At 51.6% G+C, this 27,588-nt stretch overlaps 1 protein-coding gene across 1 annotated transcript in view; it reads right to left on the minus strand.

The window, feature by feature from the left end:
* The window catches only part of fndc3ba (fibronectin type III domain containing 3Ba), a 65,530-nt gene extending 39,032 nt beyond the window's left edge, over positions 1-26,498 (minus strand). The window contains exons 1-12 of the mRNA XM_078410555.1: positions 26,215-26,498; positions 17,589-17,647; positions 11,384-11,541; positions 10,552-10,611; positions 8,930-9,068; positions 8,157-8,210; positions 6,068-6,192; positions 4,658-4,832; positions 4,277-4,363; positions 3,612-3,750; positions 1,197-1,268; positions 229-347 (exon numbers count right to left, since the gene is read on the minus strand). Coding sequence (XP_078266681.1) covers positions 229-347; positions 1,197-1,268; positions 3,612-3,750; positions 4,277-4,363; positions 4,658-4,832; positions 6,068-6,192; positions 8,157-8,210; positions 8,930-9,068; positions 10,552-10,611; positions 11,384-11,541; positions 17,589-17,647; positions 26,215-26,482 — 1,455 coding nt within the window. The 5' untranslated portion in view covers positions 26,483-26,498. The remainder of the gene's footprint in view (positions 1-228; positions 348-1,196; positions 1,269-3,611; positions 3,751-4,276; positions 4,364-4,657; positions 4,833-6,067; positions 6,193-8,156; positions 8,211-8,929; positions 9,069-10,551; positions 10,612-11,383; positions 11,542-17,588; positions 17,648-26,214) is intronic.
* Between the last annotated feature and the right edge of the window lie 1,090 nt (positions 26,499-27,588).

Raw genomic sequence — 27,588 nt, forward strand, 5'->3', positions numbered from 1 at the left:
GCCCTTCGGTTGACTTGTACATGAACCAACTCTGTCCTCGTCCTCCCACCCTACCCCGCCCCACCAGCGACATTCTCCCACGCTCCCCTCACCAGACCAGGTATGGTTGGTTTCTCAGGTTCTGTGGTGTTGGGGTGTGTGGGCGCCTATTCATGGTGCCGAGCGTCGGGGATGTTGCCTGGAGGAGGTTGCAGACACTACAAGGTGCGGGCTCGTGGCCCGTCCTACCTGGCTGTGACCGCCCGTGCTGATACAACACGTCCTGAACCGATACGTGGTGCCCGGCTTCAGGTCGTCACACACGTTCTCGTTGGATGCTCCACTGTACACCACCTCCCACTGGCTGCCTGCATCGGGAGAGGGAGAAAGACACTGATGGCCCTCGTCCAAACACCACCCCTGCATCACCCCACCCGGGACCGTGGAGAACATTATACCGGGACCGCGAGGAATTACGGAGAGTTGTGGACGCAGCCCAGACCATCATGCAAACCAACCTCCCCTCCATCAAATCCATCTACACAGTGAAAAGCCTTTTTGGTGCATGCTACCCAGTCAGGGGAAAGACTACGCACGATTGCAATCACGCCGTCTACAGTGTGCAGACAGAGGATTGAGGGAATGACATGTAGTGTAAGATAAGTCCAATTGGTCCAGTAAAGAACAATTCAAGATAGTTTGAAGGTCTCCAATGAGGTAGATGGGAGGTCAGGACGGCTCTCCAGTTGGTGATAGCACGGTTCAGTTGCCTGATAAAGGCTGGGACGAAACCTGAATCTGGACGTGTGCGTTTTCACACTTCTGTACCACTTGATGATGGGAGAAGAGGGAGTGACCGGGGTGAGACTGGTCCTTGGTTATGATGGTGGCCTTGCCAAGGCCGTGTGAAGCTGGCAGCAGATTATATATATACATATATATATATATATATATATAGATATATATATGCTGATTTATTCACAAAATGCTGGAGTAACTCAGCAGGTCAGGCAGCATCTCGGGAGAGAAGGAATGGGTGACGTTTCGGGTCGAGACCCTTCTTCAGACTCAAGATGGTGAGCCTCAGGGGAACGAGGAACTACGTTGGACTCCGGTGAATGGACAATAAACTAATCTGAAACTCCTGGAAAAATGCCAGCGCAGGTGGGAAAGGAGACAGTGAAGATAAAGGGAGAAGTATAAGGCGGACAACTTACCCTCCGAACTTCCCTCCGAAATCTCCAGCAAATACTTGAGAATTTCTGATCCACCGTTGTCTTCTGGAGAGTCTATAAATCCCAAATGTATTTGTCTTAGAAAAGCATTTACAATAGGATGATGCAAAATAATAACACGGGCAACACAGTGGGGCAGCAGTAGAACTGCTGCCTCACAGCGCCAGAGACCCGGGTTCGATCCTGACTACAGCTGCTATCTGCACAGTTTGTCCGTTCTCCCTGTGACAGCATTGGTTTCCTCCGTGTGGTCTGGTTTCCTACCACATCCCAAGGACATGCAGATTTGTAGGTTAATTGGCTTCTGTGAGTTGCCCCCTCGTGTGTAGGGAGTGGATGAGAAGGCAGGATAATATTGAACTAGTGCGAACGGGTGATCGATGGTCAGCATGGATTCAGTGGGCCGAAGGGCCTGTTTCCATGCTGTATCTCTAAAATTATAAAACTAATACCTTGGTTTATTCTCGTGGGGTCCACAAGTACGTCGTGAGTTTGGGATGTTGGGAGATACTTGGTTCTTTGAGAAGATCCCAATGAACATTTACTATCTTCAAGTTCTCCTCCTCCCATGGTACACCACCCGTGATGTTCTTCCACGCTCCCCTCACCCTCTTGTTTCCACCCCTCTCTTTGCCCCAGAGTTTCCAACTCAATGAATCTGGTCGGCATGGACTCGGTGGGCCGAAGGGCCTTTTTGCCATGCTGTGTCTCAAGCATGTTGGATGAAACCTGGGCACCCGGAGAAAACGCACACGGTCACAGGGAGAACGTGCAGAGACTGCACCTGATCATGATCAAGCCACTGTGGCCCTACCAGCTGCACCAATGCCCTCAATAAGCAGCTTCTGTACATTGCCCCAAGTGTGTGGGGAGTGGATGAGAAAGTGGGATAATGTAGCACTAGTGTGAACGGGTGGTCGATGGGCTGAGCGGACTCGGTGGGCCGAAGGGCCTGTTTCCATGCTGTACCTTTCAATCAGTCAATCAGTGAATAGCAGAGAACGATGGGCAGAATGGCCCACAACTGTTCGTTATTCTCATGGTCACATGAGGGACTAGTTAGAGAAGTCATATCGAGCGCAGAGTCTGAGATCCCTGGTCGTGAGCTGAGCTAAGAATGGGCTGAGCTGAGAAAGGCAGGGAGTGTCAAAGAACGAATGGCAACTGAAGAAAAACATAAGTAAAATGAGTTTGAGAGGGTAATAGGATATCTGTTTAGCTGCCATGGGGGTAGGATTGAGCTGGGTGTCTGTCAGAGGTGCATGGTTTATAATATGGTGGCACAGTGGCGCAGCGGTTGACTTGCTGCCTTACAGCGCCATGGAGACCTGGGTTCGATCCTGACTACAGGTGCTGTCTGTACGGAGCTTTTACGTTCTCCTTGTGACCGCGTGGGTTTTCTCCGGGTGTTCCGGTTTTCCCCCATACTCCAAAGACTTACAAATATGTATGCTATTTGGCTTGGTATAATTGTAAGTTGGCCCTAGTATGTGTAGGATAGTGCTAGTGTACAGGGCTGGTCGGCGCGGACTCGATGGGCTGAAGGGCCTGTTTCTGCACTGTATCGCTAAACTAAACAGTTGTTAGACTAATCTGAAGAAAGAATAAATACTTAAATGCCTGTGTGAAATCTGTTTGGATGAACTAGACATCAAAGGCAAATACAGTACATAAAGATCATATTAATCTTTGTTCGGGAAACAATCTGGTAGATTGCTCGCAATGGCCATTGTGTTTGACGTTCTTAAATAAAGTACTCATAGCTTTGCCTGACCTTTGTAAATGTGTTTTAGAGTTTTCTCTAACAAGAGAGGGAGAGGAAGCATTAGTTCATAAGTTATAGGAGCAGAATTAGGCCATTCGGCCAATCAAGTCTACTCCGCCATTCAGTCATGGCTGATCTATCTTTCCCTCTCAACCCCATTCTCCTGCCTTCTCCCCATAACCTCTGACAAAACCTATTATAGGCACAAAACCTATTTCTACTCCCTAGCGTTTGAGGCCCTCTGAGGGGGCGCTGTGAACTGTTTATGTATGTGCTGTTATGTTTGTGTGCCATTGTATGTTCGTTTCTTAGTACCTGAACTGATGTACAGCACTTTGGTCAACGTGGGGTTGTTTTTAAATGTGCTATACAAATAAAATTGACTTGACTTGACTTGACACCCGTACTAATCAAGAATCTGCCAATCTCCGTCTTAATGAGTTGGCCTCCACAGCCGTCTGTGGCAATGAATTCCACAGATTCACCACCCTCTCGCTAAAGATATTCCTCCTCATCTCCTTTCTAAAGGTACGTCCTTTCATTCTGAGGCTGTGCCCTCTGGTCTTGGACTCTCCCACTAGTGGGAACATCCTCTCCACATCCACTCTATCCAGGCCTTTGGGTTTACTCACCCCACTTCAGGTGGAGGCTGTGGGAGGTCGGGGTCCCGGTGAGGTACGGTGCGGAGGGCGTTCCGGGCTGGTCGGGGTTGGTGATGCACACCAGCACCTCACTGGGATTGCTCTTGCCTTCTGCGTTGGAAGCTATCAGCTGTAGGCAGAAATGGGGAGAGACGTTTAGCTTAATTTATTGTCACGTGTACTGCGGATCAATGAAAAGCTTCTTTATTGCACGCTAACTAGTCAGCGGAAAGACCGTACATGATTACAATCAAGCCATCCATCCACAGTGTACAGATGCAGGACGAAGGGGAAAACATTTGGCACAAGATAAAGAGCAGTAAAGTCCGATTAAAGATAGTCCGAGGGTCTCCAATGTGGTCGTTGGAAGGTCGAGACCACTCTCTAGGTGGTGAGAGGATGGTTCAGTTGCCTGATAACAGCTGGGGAGAAACTGTCCCCGAATCTGGAGGTGTGTGTTTTTTTTCCACACTTCTGTACGTCTTGCTTGATGGGAGAGGCGAGAAGAGGGGGTAACTGGGGTGAGATGTCAGGATAGATCGGTCACCATGGACACATGCAGACGTGGACACTTCACCCCATCAGGGTAGCCTGGTTTGTCGTTGTACTAGCCACGTCGTGCCAGTGGAGAGGGTGGATTGAAGGCACTGGCCTACCCTGAACTTGTACTGGGTGTTCCTGGTCAAGACCTTCACCGTGTTGGTCAGCTCCTCGCCCGTGCACTTCGACTGGAAACCAGATACCTGCGGCGACAGTAACATTCACATCCACCGTGTCATTGGGTACAGGTTTATTATTGTCACACGTGCCGAGGCACAGCGAAACACTTTGCCATCCAAATAATACCATGCACAAATACAATCAAGTCAAACTCAAGTACAATATGTAGAGGGAGGGGGAAGATACGGAGTGCAGGATATAGTTCTCAGCATTGTAGCGCATCAGCTCCAGAGACAACGTCCAATGTCTGCGATGGGGAAGAGACAGTGCCCCAGCTAATGGAGCATGATAACAGAGGGGAAGGAGATGTTCCTCACCATGCTGTGGTCCTCCATCTCCAGTGTGTAGCTGATGATCTCCTCGGGCAGCGAGCCCTCTGGCCGGCACCACTCCAGCGTCACCCAGGTGACCCCTGCTCGCACCAGGCGCGGGGCTGCCGGGGTCTGGGGAAGGTTCCCCGCTGTGTAGCACACCACCTCCTGGCTGTAGCCACTGGGAGCAGCGGGGGGGGGGGGGGGGGGGAGGAGTGGGGGGGAGCGAGGGGGAGGGGGAGGGGGGGAGCGGGAGCGGGGGGAGAGGGGGGGAACAGCGAGTGGGAATAGGGAGGTGGAACAGGGGAAAGGAAGGGAAGGGAGTGAGGGGGGGAGTGAAGGGGTGAGGAGTGAATGAGTGAGGGGAGTAAGGGGGTGAGGAGGGGAGTGAGGGGTTGAGCGGAGTGAGGGGGTGAGGAGGGGAGTGAGGGGGGTGAGGAGGGGAGTGAGCAGGGGAGGGGGTGAGAAGGGGGGTGAGGAGGTGAGGAGGGGAGTGAGGGGTTGAGCGGAGTGACGGGTGAGGAGGGGAGGGGGTGAGGAGGTGAGGAGGGGAGTGAGGGGTTGAGCGAAGTGAGGAGGTGAGGAGAGGAGTGAGGGGATGAGGAGGGGAGGGGGTAAGGAGGGGAGGTGGTGAGGAGGGGAGTGAGGGGGTGAGGAGAGGAGTGAGGGGGTGAGGAGGGGAGGGGGTAAGGAGGGGAGGGGGTGAGGAGGGGAGTGAGGGGGTGAGGAGGGGAGTGAGGGGGAGAGGACGAGGAAGGAAGAAAAGACAGTTAACCAAAGGCACCCATTGAGCAGGGTCCCAGCACCTGGGCAAACGTGTGCACGGGGAGCCTCCTGAGGATGGGATGGGGCTTCGGTGTGACGTGGGGAAAGAGGAGACATCACCCCCAAAAACATCAGTGCAAAACAAAAGCCCAAAGTCCCCAGTCCCACCGAGCGAGGCAGTTCGTAGTTTAGTCGGTGTTTGTAGTGTTCATGAGTCTGATGTTTTTTTTTAGTTTATTTTAGTTTAGAGATACAACAGTGAAACAGGCCCTATGGCCCACCGAGTCCGCACTGACCAACGATCCCCAAACACTATCAATATCCTACACACTGGGGACAATTTACAATTTTACCAAAGCCAATTAATCTACAAACCCACACGTCTTGGGAGTGTGGGAGGAAACCGGAGCACCCGGAGAAAACCCACGCGGTCACTGGGAGAACGTGCAAACTCTGTACAGACAGCATCCGTGGGGAGGATGGAGCGCGGGTGTCTGGCTCTGAGAGGCAGCAACTCTACCGCTGCACCACTCTACCACTGCTCTGTGCCGTACTGTCCCATGTCGTATGTTCAGGGGATCCCACACGCGGGGAGTCAGGGTGAAGCCTCCCCACCCCTCTGCTTGGGGCCCGTGAGACTAGACCTCCTACCTGGTCCCGACGTCATTGCAGGCTGCCACTCGGAAGGTATAGCCGATGGCGGGGAGGAGCTTGGTGAGCTTACACTGTCGCTGGCTGCCCAGGTAACATTCCCGAAACCCATGGTTCCGTTTGCCCTGAGGACGAGGAAGGGAGAGAGCCATTCAGCCATTAGGTCATCACCGCCATCGTTCACAGCATCAGTCGGAGCTGGGTTAGGCCATTCACTGTGTAGGGGCTTGTAGGCAATTGTCTAGAATCGATGGGGTCAGCCCATTAAAAAGCCGTTAACTGTTTGAGAACAGGTCTGCTGAACAAAGTGACAAAGAGCAGCGAAGGTAGACACAAAGTGCTGGAGTAACTCAGCAGGTCAGGCAGCATCTCTGGAGAAATGAGATGGTGACCCCGTTTTGGGTCGGGGCCCTTCTTCAGACCCTGTTCCAACCCAAAACGTCATCCATCCTTTATCTCCAGAGATGCTGCCTGACCTGCTGAGTTACTCCAGCACTTTGATTCTATCTTCATTAGTTCCTTCCCAGATGTTCCATAGGTCCTCATGCAGTTCCTTCCTAGACAAAGAGCAGCATGTGAGTTATTCTGATGAGTCCTTTCTGTTTCTCAGCCCATCTTGTTGCATAGAGCTCTCTCTTAGATGTGACATTGATTATCAAGGGAGAAGGAAAAGATAGTTTCGTCCCCGCTGTTATCAGATAACTGAACCGTCCCATCACCAACTACAGAGCAGTCCTGACCTCCCATCTACCTCATTGGAGACCTTCGAACTATCTTTAATCTGACCTTCCTGGGCTTAATCTTGCACTAAACATTATTCCCTTTATCCTGTATCTGTACAGTGTGGACGGCTCGATTGCAATCAGTCTTTCCGCTGACTGGAAAGCACGCAACAAAACAGCTTTTCACTGTAGCTCGGTACACCTGTCAACAAACTAAACGAAACTAAGTTACATATGATAAGAACCTAGACAGCACTGTGAACAATAATCCCTTGATAGTACGAAGATGCTGTTATACATCATGGTCACCCTTTATAGTTAAGGAGGCCTGTTTTTCAGCAGTGTGTTCTGTGTGAATGTTGAATGTCCAGTGTCTGTTGTCTGTTAGTTACATCCAATCTGCTGTCCTTTAGTTGCAACTCCACTGTTTCTTTGTCTTGTTAGTTATGATGTGTTCACTTGTTTCAGCTTTGCTCTGATGCCGTGTTACTGCTGTGCCTGAATAAAATGTTTTAAATGCAACGAAGGAACTCGGCAAATCATTGAGGTATCAGTGATCCTACACTGCCCATCGAGTCTGCTGCCCCATTCTATCGCGCCTGATCTATCTTTCCCTCTCTACCCCATTCTCCTGCCATCTCCCCATAGCCTTTGACGCCCTTACTAATCAAGAACCTGCCAATTTCCGCTTTAAAATTACCCAATGACGGCCCCCACAACCATTCGTGGCAATGAAGTCCACAGATTCACCAGCCGCTGGCTTGATGCCGACTGCTTTAGATTAGTTTAGAGATACAGTGTGGAAACGGGCCCTTCAGCCCACCGAGTCCACGACGACCATCCATCGCCCCATACGCGAGCACTATCCTGCACACTAGTGACAACATACAATGTTTACCGAAGCCAGTTAACCTACAAACCTGCACGTTTATGGAGTGTGGGCGGAAATCGCAGCACCCGGAGAAATCCCACGCAGTTGCAGGGAGACCGTACAAACTCCACACAGGCAGCACCCATAGTCAGGATCGAACCTGGGTCTCTGGCGCTGTGAGGCTTATCCAGTGAGGATCGGCTTAAATATCAGACTTAGAAAATGGATCAGCAGAGTGGGGCCGCAATGCAGCTTCCGTGCTGTACGACTCTATGACTGGCACAGGGAACTTGATTCCTCTACTCTGATTAAAGGCCTGCCTTTACCCTGTCTATTCTCTCATGATTTTGTACAACTCAACCCTCAGCTACCTGTGCTCTAAAGCATAAAGTCCTAGCCTGCTCAACCTCTCCCTCTGGCTCAGGTCCTCGAGTCCTGGCAACGTCCTCGTAAATCTTCTCTGCACTTTCCAGTGTAAGAATCTACAAATCCTCACCTCATCCCACTCCAGAAGGTAGCTGGTTATTTTTGACCCGTTGTCAAGAGGTGCCTGGAGGAAGACAAGATAAAATTTACTCTCTCCCCACAACTCTGTATCAATCGCACACTAATCCCACTACCCCGCTCTCAATCCCACCATCCTGTATCAATCCCACACTAATCCCACTGCCCCACTCTCAATCCCACAACTCTGTATCCATCCCACACTAATCCCACTGCCCCGCTCTCAATCCCACAGCCCTGTATCATCCCCACACTAATCCCACTGCCCCACTCTCAATCCCACAACTCTGTATCCATCCCACACTAATCCCACTGCCCCGCTCTCAATCCCACCGATCTGTATCAATCCCACACTAATCCCACTGCCCCGCTCTCAATCCCACAGCCCTGTATCATCCCCACACTAATCCCACTGCCCCGCTCTCTCCACACAATCCTGTGCCAATCCCACACTAATCCCACTACCCCACTCTCAATCCCACCGATCTGTATCCATCCCACACTAATCCCACTGCCCCACTCTCTCCCCACAACACTGTATCCATCCCACACTAATCCCACTACTCCACTCTCTCCCCACCATCCTGTGTCAATCCCACACTAATCCTACTGCCCAGTGCTCTCAATCCCACCGCCCTGTGCCAATCCCACACTAATCCCACCGCCCCGCGCTCTCACCTGCTGACTGTCTGGCTTATCGCTGCTACCAGTGACATCCACATGCTCCACTGATTTAACCCTTGCCGTGCTGGTCGTACTGCTTACCTTCCACTGAATGGTGAGGGTGCTTCTGGTGCGATGCGCGACCTTTGGGGGGAATGGGGTGTCGGGGGCACAGCTCTGTGTGGTGAAACTGACCGGCTCCGAATACGACCCCTTCACCGAGTTGTAGATGGTGGACACTCTGTGGGGAAAGGGGCGGAAGCAAGAGGGTGAGGGGAGTGTGGAAATCATCGCGTGTGTGGGGGTGGGGGGGGTGAGGTGGGTGGAGGAGGAGGAGAAGATAATCCATTTTCATTGGGATCTTCTCAACTATCTCCCAACATCCCAAACGCACACCTTACTTGTGGACCCCACAATAATAAACCAAGGCTTGTGGAGTTGCTGCCTCACACTTCCTCCCTCATCTGCCTGCCACAGACCCGTGTTATCTCCGGGTATTCTATACCACCCGAGCTCATCACCAAACTCTCCGCACTTGGCGTCAGCACTCATCTCTGCAACTGGACCCTTGACTTTCTGACCAACAGAACCCCACTCAGCGAGGGTAGGCCACAATCATCCTCCACGATAATCCTCCACACTGGTGCTCCTCAAAGGCGCATCCTCAACCCCCTTCTTTACTCCTTGCACACAACTGTGCAGCCTTGGGCAAATCTATTTACATTCTCAAATTCACAGACGACACCACCAGCGTGGGCCGGATATCAAGCAATGATGAGACGGAGTGCAGGCGGGAGTTTGAGAACCTCGTGTCCAGATGTCGAGGCAACAACCATTCTCTCAACGTCAGCGAGACAAAGGAGGTGGTGATGGGCTTCAGGAAGTGAAGCGGTACACATATCCCAGTTTGCATTGGCGGTGCCGAGGCAGAGATAGGTGAAAACTTCACATTCCTCGGAGTCAATATCAACAACAATTCTCCTGGACCACCCACATTGAAGCACCAACCAAGAAAGCACACCAACGCCTCTACCTCCTATGAAGGTCTTAGGAAGGTCGGCATGTACCCAACAACCCTCACCAACGTTGACAGATGCGCTGTGGAAAGCATCTTATCAGGATGCATCACAGCTTGGTTTGGGAGCAGCTCCATACAAGACCGTAAGAAATTAGCAGCGAATTGTGGACGCAGCCCAGAACATCACACAAACCAACCTTCCACTCACACTGCCTCTGCAAGGCCAGCTCCATAATCAAGGACAAATCGCACCCTGGCCACTCCCTCCTCTCCCCTCTCCCATCGGGCAAGAGGTATAGAAGTGTGAAAACGCAAAGCTGAAGATTCAGGGGACAGTTTCATCCCAACTGTTATCAGGCAAATGAACCACCGTACCACAACCAGAGAGCAGACTTGAACCTGAACTACTACCGGACTATCTTTGATCGGACCTTACTGGCTTTACCTTGCACCAAACATTATTCCCTTGTCATGTATCTGTACACTGTGGACGGCTGGATTGTAATCATGTCTAGTCTTTCTGCTGGCTGGCTAGCACGCAACAAAAAGCTTTTCACTGTACCTCGGCACCTGTGGTAATAAACTGAACTGAAACAACTGTGGAGGGAGCTTCACTCTGTGCCTGAGCCTGGAGTGAGCGATGAGACGGTGTTTGTCCGAAGACTGACCTGACTCCTCACTTGCCCGGTGGAGGAGCTTCGCTCACCTGATGTGGTAGTCTGTTGTCGGCCGTAGGTCCGTGAAGCTGCATTCCAAATCCTCTCCACTGCAAACAACACAATCACAAGTGTGAAAAGCAAGCAGTCTCACACAGCCAGACCCACCATTCGGCCCAACACATCCCTACTATACCAAGAGCTCACAAACACCAGGGTTGGCCCAGCGGGTAGAGCCGCTGCCTCAGAGGCCCAGGTTCGATCCCGACCTAGGGCGCTATCTGTGTGTGGAGTTTGCACGCTCCCCCTGTGACTGCGCGGGTTTCCTCAGCGTGCTCCGGTTTCCTCTCGCATCCCAAAGACGTGCCCATGCAGGTTTGTAGTTTAATTGGCCCTCTGTAAATTATCCCTAGTGTGTCGGGAGTGGACGAGAATGTGCGATAATGTTCAACTAGTGTGAACAGGCGATCGATGGTCGGTCGGTGTGGATTCAGTGGGCCGAAGAGCCTGTTTGCATGCTGAATCTCAAAACTAAAATTAAACAAATTAGATGCACTCCAAGCACCTTGCCCTCAAAGTGTATTTTGAAAGATCCAGTGAATCTGACAACTGTAGATAGTTTCTTGGGTGGAGGAGGGAGTGCAAGGTGCAAAGGGGTATACGGAGAGAAGATTACAATTCAGATCAGTGGTGTTCTTATTGAATCGCAGAGCAGTCTGTGAGACAGGGGCAGCTTCACTCTGCACCTAACCAGTGTGCTCCTTGTCAATGCAGTGTGTGATGGAGGGGAGCTTCACTCTAAGCCTGACCCTGGGGTTGTGTGGTGGATGATGTTCTCCAAATCTCGCCCAGCCTCAGCACTGCACCCTCTGTGCTCCTCACCTGTAGATAATCTTGTACTTGCCGTCCTTGCCCTTGTCTGACGACGCCACCTCGTAGTTGCAGGTGGAGGGCAGGCCGTTGGTGTGCTTGTCCCCGTTGGCCAGACCCACAGGGGGGGCCCAGCTCAGCAACGCTGCCCTGGCCTGCACATTGGACACCTGGCAGAGAAACGGGCGAGAGTGAGCCAGGCCCACACACACGCGAGGACACGTACACGCGCGCACACACACATACACGTACACGCACACACACGCATACAGCAACGCTGCCCTGGCCTGCACGTTGGACACCTGGCAGAGAAACGGACGAGAGTGAGCCAGGCCCACACACACACGTGCGGACATGTACACGCACGCACGCACGCACACATGCACGTACACGCACACACACGCACACACACGCATACACACGCATACAGCAACGCTGCCCTGGCCTGCACGTTGGACACCTGGCAGAGAAACGGGCGAGAGCCAGGCCCACACACACGCGCGGACATGTACACGCACGCACGCACACATGCACGTACACGCACACACACGCATACAGCAACGCTGCCCTGGCCTGCACGTTGGACACCTGGCAGAGAAACGGGCGAGAGTGAGCCAGGCCCACACACACGCGAGGACACGTACACGCGCGCACACACACATACACGTACACGCACACACACGCATACAGCAACGCTGCCCTGGCCTGCACGTTGGACACCTGGCAGAGAAACGGGCGAGAGTGAGCCAGGTCCACACACACGCGCGGACATGTGCACGTACACACACGCATACACATACACGCACGCACACACACATGCACGCACGCACACGCATACACGTACACGCACGCACACACACATGCACGCACACACACGCATACACGTACACATACACACATGCACGCACAGACACGCATACACGTACAGGCACGCACACACATGCACGCACGCACACATACACGCACGCACACACATACACGTACACACACGCGTACACATACACGCACACACACGCACGCACACACACGCATAACGTACACGCACGCATACACACATGCACGCACACACACGCATACACTTACACGCATACGCACACATGCACGCATACACACACATACACAAACATATACATGCACACGCATACACGTGCACGCACACACATGCACGCATACACACACACAAACATGCGCACACACAAACATGCACACACATATGCACGCACACACACACGCACGCATACACACACACACAAACACACACACACACACACACACACACACAAACACGCACGCACACACTGTCCATTCGGCCCTCAGCTCCCTGCTGGCATTTCTGTCTGACACTGGGCCTGAAGCAGCATGGTGAAGCAGCGTAGAGTTGCTGCCAGGGAGCTGGGTTCAATCCTGACTACAGGAGCTGTCTGTATGGAGTTAGTACATTCTCCCCGTGGCCGCTTGGACTTCCTCCGGTTGCTCCGGTTTCCTCCCTCGTCCCAAAGATGGATGGGTTTGTAGATTAATTGGCTTGTGTGTATTGTCCCATGCCTGCAGTATAGTGCTAGTGTACAGAGTGATTGTTGGTTGGTGCGGACTCAGTGGGCCGAAGGGCCTGTTGCCACGCTGCATCTCTGTCCCCTCCCTCTCTCCTCTCCCTCTGACAACGTTACCCTCAATCTCCTCCCTCTGGAACTGAGTTCCCCAGTCTCACCCCACCCTCCTGGAATGAGTCCCCCACAGATGTGGAATGCCTCAGGTTTCTGCCCTGTCTCTCACTCTGCCAACATGTTGCCAGGGGTGCTGGTGGTGCTGGTGGTGGAGGCAGATACCACAGGGGCATTTAACTCAACCAATGCAGCCTTTAGTGGATGGGGGGAAAAGGTTGTTGGAAGCTCCTCCGACCCAAGGCTAAACCCCGAGTGTACTGTGCAGCGGTGATCCCGGCCTGCTTTTTCAGGAACATTGCGGAGACTTTGATAGAAGCAGGTAGAATTAATAAGAGCGGCAGCAGTAGAGCTGTTGCCTCACAGCGCCAGAGACCCAGGATCCATCCTGACGACGGATGCTGTCTGTACAGAGTCTACACGTTTCCTCCCACTCTCCAAAGACGCGCAGGTTTGCAGGAGTGAACCTAGGTCTCTGACGCTGTGAGGCAGCAACTCTACCGCTGCGCCACTGTGCCGCCCGTACTATGTTCACATCCAACACTAACAGCGCCCACATCCATATACCTCTCTCTCTGACTCCTTCCCAAGGGCCCCTAGATTATAGGAACCACTCCACAGTGGTTTAAATCACAAGCGGGTGTGTTTAGTGGCCAGGAGGTTGAGATCTGTACAGGGTGGGGGAATTTCCTGGTTTCTGTGGCCACCTGGTGGACAAGCAAGAACTGCAGTGCAGCACAAGGTCCCCCAAAACCAACACAAAATGCTCGAGTAACTCAGCGGGTCAGGCAGCACATTCGGAGAATAATGAACCATTCCACATTTCCTTGAGCAACATCTGCTTTGATCTGTCATTTTCACGTCTTGCCCTTCCATATCTCTACTTTCCCTCATTGATGTTTCTGGTTGGGTCTGAAGAAGGTTCCAAACCCAAGACGTCACCTATCCATGTTCTCCAGAGATGCTGCATGAACCGCTGAGCTACTCCAGCCATTGTGGGTAGACACAAAAAGCTGGAGTAACGCAGCGGGACAGGCAGCATCTCTGGAGAGAAGGAATGGGTGACGTTTTGGGTCGAGACCCTTCTTCAGACTGATTAGGGATAAGGGGAAACGATAGATATAGTCGGTGATGTGGAGAGATAAAGAACAATGAATGAAAGATATGCAAAAAATAACGATGGTAAAGGAAACAGGCCATTGTAAGCTGTTGGTAGGGTGAAAGTGACAAGCTCGTGTGTCTTGGGTGGGGGAGGGATAGAGAGAGAGAGGGATTGCCGGGGCTACCTGAAGTGAGAGAAATCGATACTCATACCACTGGGCTGTAAGCTGCCCAAACGAAATATGAGATGCTGTTCCTCCAATTTGCGTTTAGCGTCATTCTGACAATGGAGGAGACCGAGGATAGAAAGGTCTGTGTAAGAATGGGACGGAGAATTAAAGTGTCCAGCAACCGGGAGATCAGGTTGGTTCACGTGAGCTGAGCAAAGGTGTTCTGCGAAACGATCACCCGGTTTCAGTCTGGTCTCGCCGATGTACAAGAGTCCACATCTTGAACAACGGAAACAGTAGATGAGGTTGTAGGAGGTGCAAGTGAACCTCTGCCGAACCTGAAAGGACTGTCGGGGTCCATGGACAGAGTCGAGGAAGGAGTTATGGCGACAGGTGTTGAGAGATTGTGGGAATTGGGTGGGAAATGGAATTGTGGGATTGAGCAGAGTCAATGTGGAGTTAGGAATGGAAAAATATTGAATGTTCTGGAGCACTTTGGGGATGTGACTAATAGTCAAGGTAAGGGGGAAGCTTTGGCAAGGTGTAGATGGACCTTGGAAGGCCCCTCACAGCAGGATGTTTGAGGAAGTGAAAGTAGGATAGATGGACAGCTTCATGAATAGGAAAGTTTAGAGGCCAAATAAGACTTGACCAAAAACATCACCTATCCATGTTCTCCAGAGATGCTGCCTGACCCACTCCAGCACTTTGTGTTGGTCCTTGCGGACTGCTGCGCTGTAGTTCTTGCTTGTCCATCAGGTGGCCCACGGACACCAGCAGATCCACCACCCACGAGAGATCTCCTCAACCTCCAGCAGAGGAGTTGGGCCGAGGGGCCCGTTTCCACGCTGCATGCCTCTATTCTCTCCACACGCATTCTCATCAAGCCCCTCCTGATGGGAATGGTGGCCACAGAGTAGACATTACGATCTGGACTTATACAGCATGGAGCAGATCGGGAAGACGCACAGAGTCTCTTGCCCAGAGTTGGGGAACTGAGAACCAGAGGACATAGGTTTAAGGTGAGGGGGCAAAGATTTAATAGGAACCCGAGGGATAACTTTTTCATACAAAGGGTGGTAGGTGTCTGGAACAACCTGACGAGGTGGGTAGATGAGGCAGGTACTAGCGTAATGTATAAGAAACATTTTGACAGGTACATGGATAGGACAGGTATAGCAGTCAGGTCGATGGGCCAAGTGCAGGCAGGTGGGAATAGTGCAGATGGGACAAATTGGGCCGAATGGCCTGTTTCCCCGCTGTAAGGCTCTATAACTCTATGACTGTAAGACTCTAAGAGGTGAAAACGCATACCTCTAGATTCAGGGGCTGTTTCTTCCCAACTGTTATCAGGCAACTGAACCATCCTATCACCAACTCGTGAGCCACCCTGATCTCCCATCTAAAACATTGGAGACTCTCGGACAATCTTTAATCGGACTTTACTGGACATTAACTTGCACTAAACGTTATTCCTTTTACCCTGTATCTGTTCACAGTTGGTGCCTTGATTGCAGTCATGTGCAGCCTTTCCAGTGACTGGACAGCATGCAACAAAAAGGCCCTTCACTGTACAAGTGACAATAATAAACCAAACAAAACTAAGCATCCCTGGTAAACATGGATGGGTGTCTTTTCGGGCCAGGACCGTTCTTTAGACTGTGTATTCCCCTCATTATTTTATGCAGCTTCATTCTTTCCAATATTTAACTGGAGGAAGTTTTCTGTTCAGCCGACACTGGATGTTGTTCAGCTACACCCCCACTAGGGGGTGGGGAATGCTTTCACCTGATGTTGCTGGCAAATGGCGCATGGATAAGGAATGGGGGCAGCCAAGGAGAGATTGGGAAGATCACTCAGCAGAAGAAGTTAACATATGACGAGCATAAGTGTTAACATATGACGAGCATATGTGTTAACATATGACGAGCATATGTGTTAACATATGACGAGCATATGTGTTAACATATGACGAGCATATGTGTTAACATATGATGTGCATATGGGTTACCGTGTAATGAGCATATGGGTTAATGTATGATTGGCGTTTGAAGGCTCTGGGCCTGTATTCGCTGGTGTTTGGGAGAAAGAGGGGGGGGACGTCATTGAAACTTACTGAACAGTGAAAGCCCTGGATAGAGCGGATGTGCAGAGGACTTTTCCACTGGTGGGAGAGTCTAGGACCAGAGGGCACAGCCTCAGAATAAAAGGACGTACCTTTAGACAGGAGACCGGGGGGAATTTCTTTAGTCTGAGGGTGGCGAATCTGTGGTATTCATTGCCACAGATGGCTGTGGAGGCCAACTATTTGGATATTTTTAAAGTAGAGATTGACAGGTTCTTGATTAGTAAGGGCGTCAAAGGTTATGGAGATGGCAGGAAAATGGGGTTGAGAAGGAGAGATAGATCAACATGATTGAATCATTGACTCGATGGGCCGAATGGCCTGATTTGCTTCAATGACGTGAACTTATAAAGAAGTCTTGAGGCATCAAGAGGGACAAAGGCAATCATAGCACTCAAACACTGATCTCAGAACCTGGCCCTTCAGCCCATCCCGTCCCTGCTGGATTATCTCCTCAACACACCCCATCTGTCCTCGCACTGATCTTGATTGCCTCCCCTATTTCCCTCTCTCATAAAGATAGAACATAGAACAGTACAGTGTGCAAGCGGGACCTGCAGATCCTGGTTTACACTGAAGATAGACATAAAATGCCGGAGTAACTCAGCGGGTCAGGCAGCATCCCTGGAGGTAAGGAACAGCTGATGTTTCGGGTCGAGACCCTTCTTCAGACTCCACTATCGCACCTGCCTCTGAAGAAGGGTCTCGACCCGAAATGTCGCCTATTCCTTCTTTCCAGAGATGCTGCTGAGTTACTCCAGCACTTTGTGTCTACACAAACAGCACAGCACAGGAACGGCCTTGGGCCCACAATGATTGTGGTGAACACGATGCCATCTGCCTGCAGGTGATCCATATCCCTGCATAATCCATGTGCCTATCTAAAAGCCTCTTGGACACCACTTTTGTATCTGCCCTCGCCACCACCCGTTCCAGGCACCCACCACACACCCTGTGCAAAAAAATACCTGCCCCGGGCATCTCCTCTAAAGCCCCCCCGCCCCCCGCCCCCCGCCCCCCTGCATTATGATCGCTCTCTGTGCTCTGAGCCGGTGGACATTAGGTAGAGCACTTCCCCTATGTCCCGAAACCACTCCTCTCCCACTTGCCCAGAGGAGGATGGGCCAGGCTCTGTAAGAAGGCAAGCATTCCATACATACCTGTGGCTTGCCCATCGCTGAAAGAATGTCTTGAACTCGCTTTGTTTCCGAGTCATAATCTGGAAATCAAATTTCAGAATAAGACGGGTTAAAATCCGAGAAAGACACAAAATGCTGGGGAGGGGGAAACTAGAGGTATGAAAAGGTACAAAGGAACAAGCGAATGAAAGGTTTGGAAAGGACAAATCGGAGTCGGCACTGATGATCAAGGAAACGTGGAGCCCACAATGGTCCATTGTTGGCTGCGGGAAAGGAGATAACGAGGGGATGCAGGTAGTGAGACCAAGCAGGAAGACAGTGAAACTAGCAGGACGACTAGGGTGGGGGAGGGACGGAGAGAGAGGGGACGCGGGGGCTACTTGACATTAGAGAAACCAATATTCATACCGCTGGGTTGTAAGTCGTCGGTGGCCACTAGATGGAGCCAAGAGCCGAGAGAGCGAGAGAGAGAGAGAGAGAGAGAGAGAGAGAGAGAGATGCCACGTTATATCGCACTAGGCCAGCCAGCAATAACAGAGTAGGAGAGGTCATCTCTCTTCCCCCTCATGGGGCCCTTCTGTTTGCACTGATGGGGTGGTGCCAACATGTGGACTCCCACTCCCCATTCCAGCCTCATCCGCAAATATCCAGCCATTTGGTCGCAAACATAAATCAACGGATTTACTGAACTTGCAGAAGTTAGTTTAGGGGGTCTCCAATGAGCAGAAATACACAAGAGACGGCATGGTGGCACAGCGGGTAGAGTCGCTGCCTGACAACACCAGAGACCTAGGTTCGATCCTGACCTCCGGTACTGTCTGTACAGGGTTGGTACATTCTCCCTGTGACCGGGGCGGGCTTTCTATGGGTACGGAGAAATGTGGTGAGGCCGCATTTAGAGTATTATCTTCAGTTATGGCCACCATGTTAGAGGAAAGATGTTGTCAAGCTAGAAAGAGTGCAAAGAAGATTCATGAGGCTATGGCCAGGACCCGAGGGCCTGAGCGACAGGCAGAGGTTGAGCAGGCTAGGACTTTATTCCTTGGAGTGCAGGAAGATGAGGGATGATCTTATAGAGGAGTATAAAATCATGAGGAATAGATCGGGTAATTGCACAGAGTCTTTGCCAAGAGTAGGGAAATAGAGAACCATAGGTTTAAGGTGAGGGGGGGAAAGATCCAATGGGAACCTGAGGGGTAAGTGTTTTACATAAAAAGCAATGGGTGTATGTAATGAGTTGCCAGAGGAGGTAGTTGAGGCAGGTACAATCGCAATGTTTAAGAAACATTTGGACAGGGACATGGATAAATCGGTTTGGTGGGATTTGGGCTAAACGCAGGCAGGTGGGACGAGTGTAGATGGGGAATCCTTGGAACATGTGAAAATAAAGTATTCCGTCCATATTGGTCGTTGTGGGCGAGTTGGGCCATAGGGCCTGTTTCCATGCTGTATGACTCTCTGACTCTATGTGATCTCCGCTCCACCTCCCATGGACTGTAAGGGACCTGTATTCTTCCGTCCAGCCTCACCCAGTGTCACGGAGAGTTTAAAGGCCCTAGTGGGTTCCACGGCTTGTCATGGATCAGTGTTCTAGCCACAGACACAATGCCCAGAACATGGTATTTACTCCTTTAAATAAAACCACTATTATAAAACGTTTAAAGCGAATTATAGTGTGCATGCAATGCAAGCCATGATTAACTTGCTCAGTTTCCTTGTTCTGCAGCCCGTGGTCAGGAGTTCAACTCCCAGGGACACTAGCAGATGCTGGCATCCTGAGCAAAGTACAAAGTGCTGGAGTGACTCAGCCGGTCAGTCGGCGTCTCCAGAGATGCTGCCTGACCTGGCGAGTCGCTCCAGCACTTTTGTGTCTGTCTTCAGTATAAATCTGCATCTGCAGTTCCCTCCCCATGCGTCAGTATCGGCTCCGCTGCGAAACCTCCTGAATGTCGGCCCACTTTGAAGAGGCTCTCCTCCTCCCTCCGACGGGAGCCCTGTGAGACCCTCCCTCACCCGCTCACCCTCCGTGATTCCTACCCCTCTCCTGCCAGTCTGGAGAAGGCTCCCGGCCCGAAACGCCACCCATCCTTGATCTCCAGAGAGATGCTGCCCGACCCGCTGGGTTACTCCAGCACTTTGTGTCTTTCTTCGTTATAAACCAGCATCTGCAGTTCCTTCGAGGCATCTCTGGAGAAGATGGACAGGTGACATTTTGTGACGGGGCCCTTCTTCAGACTAATTTTAGGGTTGGAGAAAGAAAGCTGGGAGAGATGAGGGTCGAAACAAAGTATGGCAGGTACTAGGTAGATACAGGTGAGTGTATCCCTTTTCCCCACACCTCCTATCTTGGCATCTCTGACCTTTGTCCAACCGTCTGTATCCACCTATTGCCCGCCAGGCTTTGTCCTGCCCCCGTCTCTCTCGCTGCTTCCTTCCCCACCATCTACCCCTCACCCACCTATCCGTGTTCTCCAGAGGTGCTGTCTGACACGCTGAGTTACTCCAGCACTCTTTGTCTATCTTTGTTATAAACCAGCATCTGCAGTTCCTTGTTTCTGCAAGTGATAGGTGGATACAGGTGAGAGGGGTTTCATTGGGTGGACAAAGGCTGGAAACACATTCAAAATCCAGGACTTCTGACAAAAGAAGACAAGGGCAGTAAATGGATTCACTGACATGCACTCACACACTCTCACACACACACACTCACACACTCATACACACACACTCACACACACTCATACACACACACTCACACACTCACACACACACTCACACACACTCATACACACACACTCATACACACACACTCACACACACACACACACACACACACACACTCTCATACACACACACTCACACACTCACACACACACTCACACACACTCATACACACACACTCACACACTCTCATACACACACACTCACACACACTCTCATACACACACACTCACACACTCATACACACACACTCACACACACTCATACACACACACTCACACACTCTCATACACACACACACACACTCTCATACACACACACTCACACACTCTCATACACACACACACACACACACTCACACTCTCATACACACACACTCACACTCTCATACACACACACACACACACTCTCATACACACACACACACACACACTCTCATACACACTCTCACACACTCTCATACACACACACTCACACTCTCATACACACACACTCACACTCTCATACACACACACTCACACTCTCATACACACACACTCACACTCTCATACACACACACACACACACACACACTCTCATACACACACACTCACACTCTCATACACACACACTCACACTCTCATACACACACACTCACACTCTCATACACACACACTCACACTCTCATACACACACACTCACACACACTCTCATACACACACACTCACACACTCTCATACACACACACTCACACTCTCATACACACACACTCACACACTCATACACACACACTCACACACTCTCATACACACACACTCACACTCTCATACACACACACACACACACTCTCATACACACACACACACACTCTCATACACACACACTCACACTCTCATACACACACACTCACACTCTCATACACACACACTCACACTCTCATACACACACACTCACACTCTCATACACACACACACACACACACACTCTCATACACACACACTCACACTCTCATACACACACACTCACACTCTCATACACACACACTCACACTCTCATACACACACACTCACACTCTCATACACACACTCACACACTCTCATACACACACACACACACACACTCTCATACACACACACTCACACACTCTCATACACACACACTCACACTCTCATACACACACACACACACACACTCTCATACACACACACTCACACTCTCATACACACACACTCACACACTCTCATACACACACACTCACACACTCTCATACACACACACACACACACACTCTCATACACACACACTCACACACTCTCATACACACACACTCACACACTCTCATACACACACACTCACACTCTCATGCACACACACTCACACACTGTCATACTCACACACACACACACACACACACACACTCTCTCTCACACAAGGTAGACACAAAATGCTGGAGTAACTCAGCGGGTCAGGCAGCATCTCAGGAGGGAAGGAATGGGTGACGTTTCAGGTCGAGACCCTTCTTCAGACTGATGTCAGGAGAGGGGCCGGGACAAAGATAGGATGTAGTTGGAGACAGGAAGACAGTGGGAGAACTGGGAAGGGGGAGGGGAAAGGGAGGGGCAGAGGAACAATCTGAAGTTAGAGAAGTCAATGTTCATTCCGCTGGGGTGTAAACTGCCCAAGCGAAATATGAGATGCTGTTCCTCCAATTTGTGCTGGGTCTCACTATGACAGTGGAGGAGGCCCAGGACAGAAAGGTCAGACTGGGAGTGGGAGGGGGAGTTGAAGTGCTGAGCCACCGGGAGATCAGGTTGGTTCAGGCGGACTGAGCGAAGGTGTTGAGCGAAACGATCGCCGAGCCTGCGTTTGGCCTCGCCGATGTAGAGAAGTTGACACCTGGAGCAGCGGATACAGTAGATGAGGTTGGAGGAGGTGCAAGTGAACCTCTGCCTCACCTGGAAAGACTGTTTGGGTCCTTGGATGGAGTCGAGGGGGGGAGAGGGGGGGGGGGGTAAAGGGACAGGTTTTGCATCTCCTGCGGTTGCAAGTGAAAGTACCTGGGGAGGGGGTGGTTTGGGCGGGTAGGGACGAGTGGACCAGGGAGTTACGGAGGGAACGGTCTCCTCTCTCACACACACACTCTCATACTCTCACACACACTCTCTCACACACACACTCTCATACGCACATCCTCTCATACACACACTCACACGCACTCTCATGCACACTCTAATACACATACAAACATACACACACTCTCATATACACTCATGTACACACTCATACACACTCTCATACACACACACACACTCATTTCCACATTCTCATACACATTCTCATACACACGCACACACAGCCCACTCTCATACACACACGCACTCTCATACACACACTCCTGCACACTCACACACACGCTCTCATACACACACTCACATACACACACACCCTCATATACACTCATACACACACTCACACACTCTCATACACACACTCACACACTCTCATACACACACTTAACCACACACTCATACACACAGACACACTCACACACTCTCATACACACACTCTCACACACTCGCATACACACACACTCTTATACTCACACAGACACACAGGCACACACACAGGCACACACACAGGCACACACACACACACAGGCACACACACACACACAGGCACACACACACACACACACACACACACACACACACACACACACACACACACACACACATACATAGAGCAGGTGCATAACAAACTCTGCCAACTCTCTCAAGCTTGTAAACATTCCCCGGGTCGGAGTGTCAACGAGACACAGAACATATTGTGTTGGACACGGCAGTGTGGGAAGTCAAGCGAGGCCGGATCATCTTTCCGGGGAACGCCACAACCTGCAACTCCAACCTGGGGTGGGGAGTGGGGGGGGGGGTGGAGGGAGAGGGTGGAGGGAGAGGGATGGAGGTATACAGAGATGGAGGGAGGGAGGGAAGGAGGGAGGGAGGGGTGGGGGGTGGGTGGAGGGAGAGGGGGTTGCAAGGCGAGGGAGGGAGGGAGGGAGGGAGGGAGGGAGGGAGGGAGGGAGGGAGGGAGGGAGGGAGGGAGGGAGGGAGGGAGGGAGGGAGGGAGGGAGGGAGGGAGGGAGGGAGGGAGGGAGGGAGGGAGGGAGGGAGGGAGGGAGGGAGGGAGGGAGGGAGGGAAGGAGGGAGGGAGGGAGGGAGTGGCGGGTGGAGGGAGAGGGGGTTGCAGGGCGAGGGATGGAGGTATACAGAGATGGAGGGAGGGAGGGAGGGAGGAGTTTGGAGGGAGAAGGGAGAGAGTGGTGGAGATGGGAGAGAGGGTGGTGGGAGAAGGGAGTGGGGATTGAAGGGGAGATGGAGAAAAGGGTGGAGATTGGAGGGAGGGAGGGAGGGGAGTGGGAGGGAGAGGTGGAGATGAGAGGGAAGGTTCCAGAAGCAAGCGCTGGCCTGCTCTCCACCCACTCAGCTCCCCAGACAAGGAGACACCTTGTGCTTTGTCAGGCTGCTAACTGATAGGATTTGCTCAGCTCAGAAGAATTCGGTCTCTGTGGCAACCTCTCTCTCTCTCTTTCCCTCTCTCTCAAAACAGCCAGGGAACCTAATTCCTTCGAGAGCTGGGGGGAGTGGTGGAGGGGCCTGTGGGCAGGAGAGGTGGCCGGGAGTTGGGGACTTTGAAAGACCAATGTTGCCTTTGGTCCAAGCTTCCAGCATCTGCGGTCTCTCACAGTTTAGTTTAGAGACCCGGCGCGGAAACAGGCCCTTCGTCCCACCGAGTCCGCGCCGACCAGCGATCACCTGTTCACACTAGTTTTACCCTACACACTAGGGGCAATTTACAGCGGCCAATCGACCTACAAACCCGCACGTCTTTGGAATGTGGGAGGAAACTGGAGCAACCAGAGAAGACCCACGCGGTCACAGAGAGAACGTGCAAACTCCGCGCAGACAGCACCAGAAGTCAGGATCGATCCAGGGTCTCTGGCGCTGTGAGGCAACAGCTCTACGGCTGCGCCACTGTGCCGGCTCTTGTGCATCTCTACTCATTAGAGACCTATCCTTTAATCGGAACTTCACTGGACTTTATCTTGCACTAAATGTCTTATCTTGCACCTTTATCCTGTATCTAAACACCGTGAACCTTTTCGCTGACCGGATATCACGCAACAAAAAAGCTTTTCACTCTACCTTGGTGTACGTGACAATAATAAACATAACTGAACTAAACTAGATTTAGCCTAGCTTAGAGATACAGCATGAAAACAGACCCTTTGGCCCACCGAGTCCACGCTGACCATCGATCACCCATTCACACTAGTTCTATGTTATACCACATTCCCATCCACTCCTCACACACTGGTGGCAATTTACAGAGACCAATTCATCTACAAACCCGCACGTCTTTTGGATGTGAGAGGAAACCAGTGCACCCAGACAAAACCTACACGGTCACAGGGAGAACATGCAAACTCCACATGGACAGCACCCGAGGTCAGGATCGAGCCCGGGACTCTGGCACGATGAGGCAGCGGCTCTACCCGCTGTGTCACCTATAGTCCGAGTCTTTTTCCAAGGGTAGAAATGTCAAAGGGTAGAGGGCATAGGTTTAAGGTGCGAGGGGCAAAGTTTAAAGGAGGTGTGAGCTTGTGCCTGGAACGTAGGCCCATTTGTCCACATTTGGCTCATGTCCCTCTAAACCTGTCCTATCCACATACCTGTCCAGGTGTCTTTTAAATGCTTTTGAAGTACCTGCCTCAACTACCTGCTCTGGCAACTCGTTCCATACACCCACCACCCTCTGAGTGAAAATGTTGCCTCTTAAATTGCTTTTAAATCTTGCCCCTCTCACCTTAAACCTATGTCCTTTGGTTCTTGGTTCCCCTGCTCTGGGTAAACGACTCTGTGCATACACTCTATCTATTCCCCTCATGATTTTACACACCTCTATTAGATCACCCCTCAGCCTCCTGCGCTCCAAGGAATAAAATCCTAGCCTGGCCAACCTCTCCCTGTAGTTCAGGCCTTCGAGTCTGGGCAACATCTTCGTAAATCTTCGCCACACTCTTTACAGCTTAATGACATTGTTCCTATGGTAGGGTGACCAGAACTGAACACAGTGCTCCAAATGTGGCCTCGCCGATGTTCTGCCACACAGTAGCATAACCCAGAGAGAATATAACCAAAGAATCTTCGGTTTATGGTTTAATAAGAACCCGAGAGGTAACTTTTTCACACAGAGGGTGGTGGGTATATGGAACAAGCTGCCAGAGGAGGTAGTTGAAGCAGGTACTATAACGACGTTTAAAACACATATGGACAGGTACATGGATAGGAAAGGTTTAGAGGGATATGGGCCAAACGTAGGCCGGTGGGACTAGAGTAGATGGGGCATCTTGGTCAGCGTGGGCAAGTTGAGACAGTTTCTGTGTTGCATGACTCTATGGCTCTGACAGCGTGAGAGACTATGAGAGGGAGCAGTGCAGCACAGTGGTGCAGCGGTAGAGTTGCTGCCTCACAGCCCAAGACCCGGGTTCGATCCTGACTAGGGCTGCTGTCTGTACGGAGTTTGTACGTTCTCCCTGTGACCGCGTGGGTTTTCTCCGGATGCTCCGCTTTCCTCCCACATCCCGAAAATGTACAGGATTGTACGTTAATTGCCTTGGGTAAAATTGAAAATTGCCCCTAGTTTGTAGGATCATGCTAGTGTACGGGGTGACCGCTGGTCAGTGGGGACTTGGTGGGGCAGAAGGGCCTGTTTCCACGCTGTATCTCTGAAGTAGAGACTGTGTTTGGAGTGTCGTTGTGTTGCTGTGCTGCGGGGGGTGTGGGGGGGGGGGGGGGGGGGGAGTTGGCGTCTTGGTGATGGGGTGAGGGTGACATTGTTGGTCCTGTTCCTCGGGCAATGAGGTCCCACCACCCCAGACCTTCCTCACCTTGCATCTCCTGCTCATTGATCTTGGGGCTGCTCCTGGCTCTCCTCTCCGGCTTCTTGAGGCAGCCGCTGCCACCGCCGCCCCCGACCCCCGTCACGCAAGGCCCCTTGCCGTAGCCATTGTAGATGGTGGTGCAGGAAGTCATGTGGCTCTTGTAGATGGCAGTGGGCGGGCTGTTCAAACGGTTCTGCCGGCTCTCAGTCTTCAGCTTCTTGTGCAGGCGGTCGTGTTTGCTGTACTGGTCTTCCCTGGAGATGTAACTGGACATCCCATAGAGAGGGATAAACTCTACAGAGAGAGAGAGAGAGAGAGAGAGAGGACAAAACAGTCTTAAAGCAACCCAGAACATCCTGCAAACATTGGGCGGCACGTTGGCGCAGGGGTAGAGATACTGCCTGACAGCACCAGAGACCCGGGTTCCAACCTGACTACGGGTGCTATCTGTACGGAGTTTGTACGTTCTCCCCGTGACCTGCGTGGGTTTTCTCCGAGATCTTCGGTTTCCTCCCACACTCCAAAGACGTACAGGTCTGTAGGTTAATTGACTGGGTAATATTTAAAAATTGTCCCTAGTGTGTGTAGGATAGTGTTAATGTGCGGGGATCGCTGGGCGGCGCGGACTCGGTGGGCCTGTTTCCGCACTGTATCTCTAAAAAAAATCAAAATCTAAAAACCCAGAACATCCTGCAAACATTGGGCGGCACGTTGGCGTAGTGGTAGAGCTACTGCCTTACAGCACCAGAGACCCGGGTTCCAACCTGACTAAGGGTGCTGTCTGTACGGAGTTTGTGCATTGTCCCCGTAATCTGCGCTGGTTTTCTCCGAGATCTATGGTTTCCTCCCACACTCCAAAGACATATAGGTTTGTAGGTTAATTGGTTTGGTATAAATGTAAACATTGCCCCTGGCGTGTGTGGGGTGGGGTGTTAATGTGCGGGGATCGCTGGTCAGAGCCGGCTCGGTGGGCCGATCAGCTTGTTTCCGCGCTGCAGCTCGAAAACTAAGAAAAACTAAAACAATAACAGAGCTTTCAAGGGGAAAGGCTGAAGGTAGCGGGAGGAGGTCCACAGAGAGAGAGTCATATCGCAAGGAAACAGGCCCTTCGGCCCATCTCGCCCATGCCGACCAACATGCCCCATCTACACCAGTCCCGCCTGCCCGTGTTTGGCCCATATCCCTCTAAGCCTCTCCCAGAGGAAACCCACGTGGTCACAGGAAGACTCCACACACACAGACAGACAGACAGTGCCCGAGGTCAGGGTCGAACCCACAGTGGAGCTGTGGACATTGGGCATTCGTTGTTTCTTCAGCTAGGGTACTCTCTGATTCACCTCCCCCCCCATTGCGGACATTGGACTTTGTCTCTGGAACTGA

The sequence above is a fragment of the Rhinoraja longicauda genome, chromosome 13, assembly GCF_053455715.1.
Source record: "Rhinoraja longicauda isolate Sanriku21f chromosome 13, sRhiLon1.1, whole genome shotgun sequence".
Lineage (NCBI taxonomy): Eukaryota > Metazoa > Chordata > Chondrichthyes > Rajiformes > Arhynchobatidae > Rhinoraja > Rhinoraja longicauda.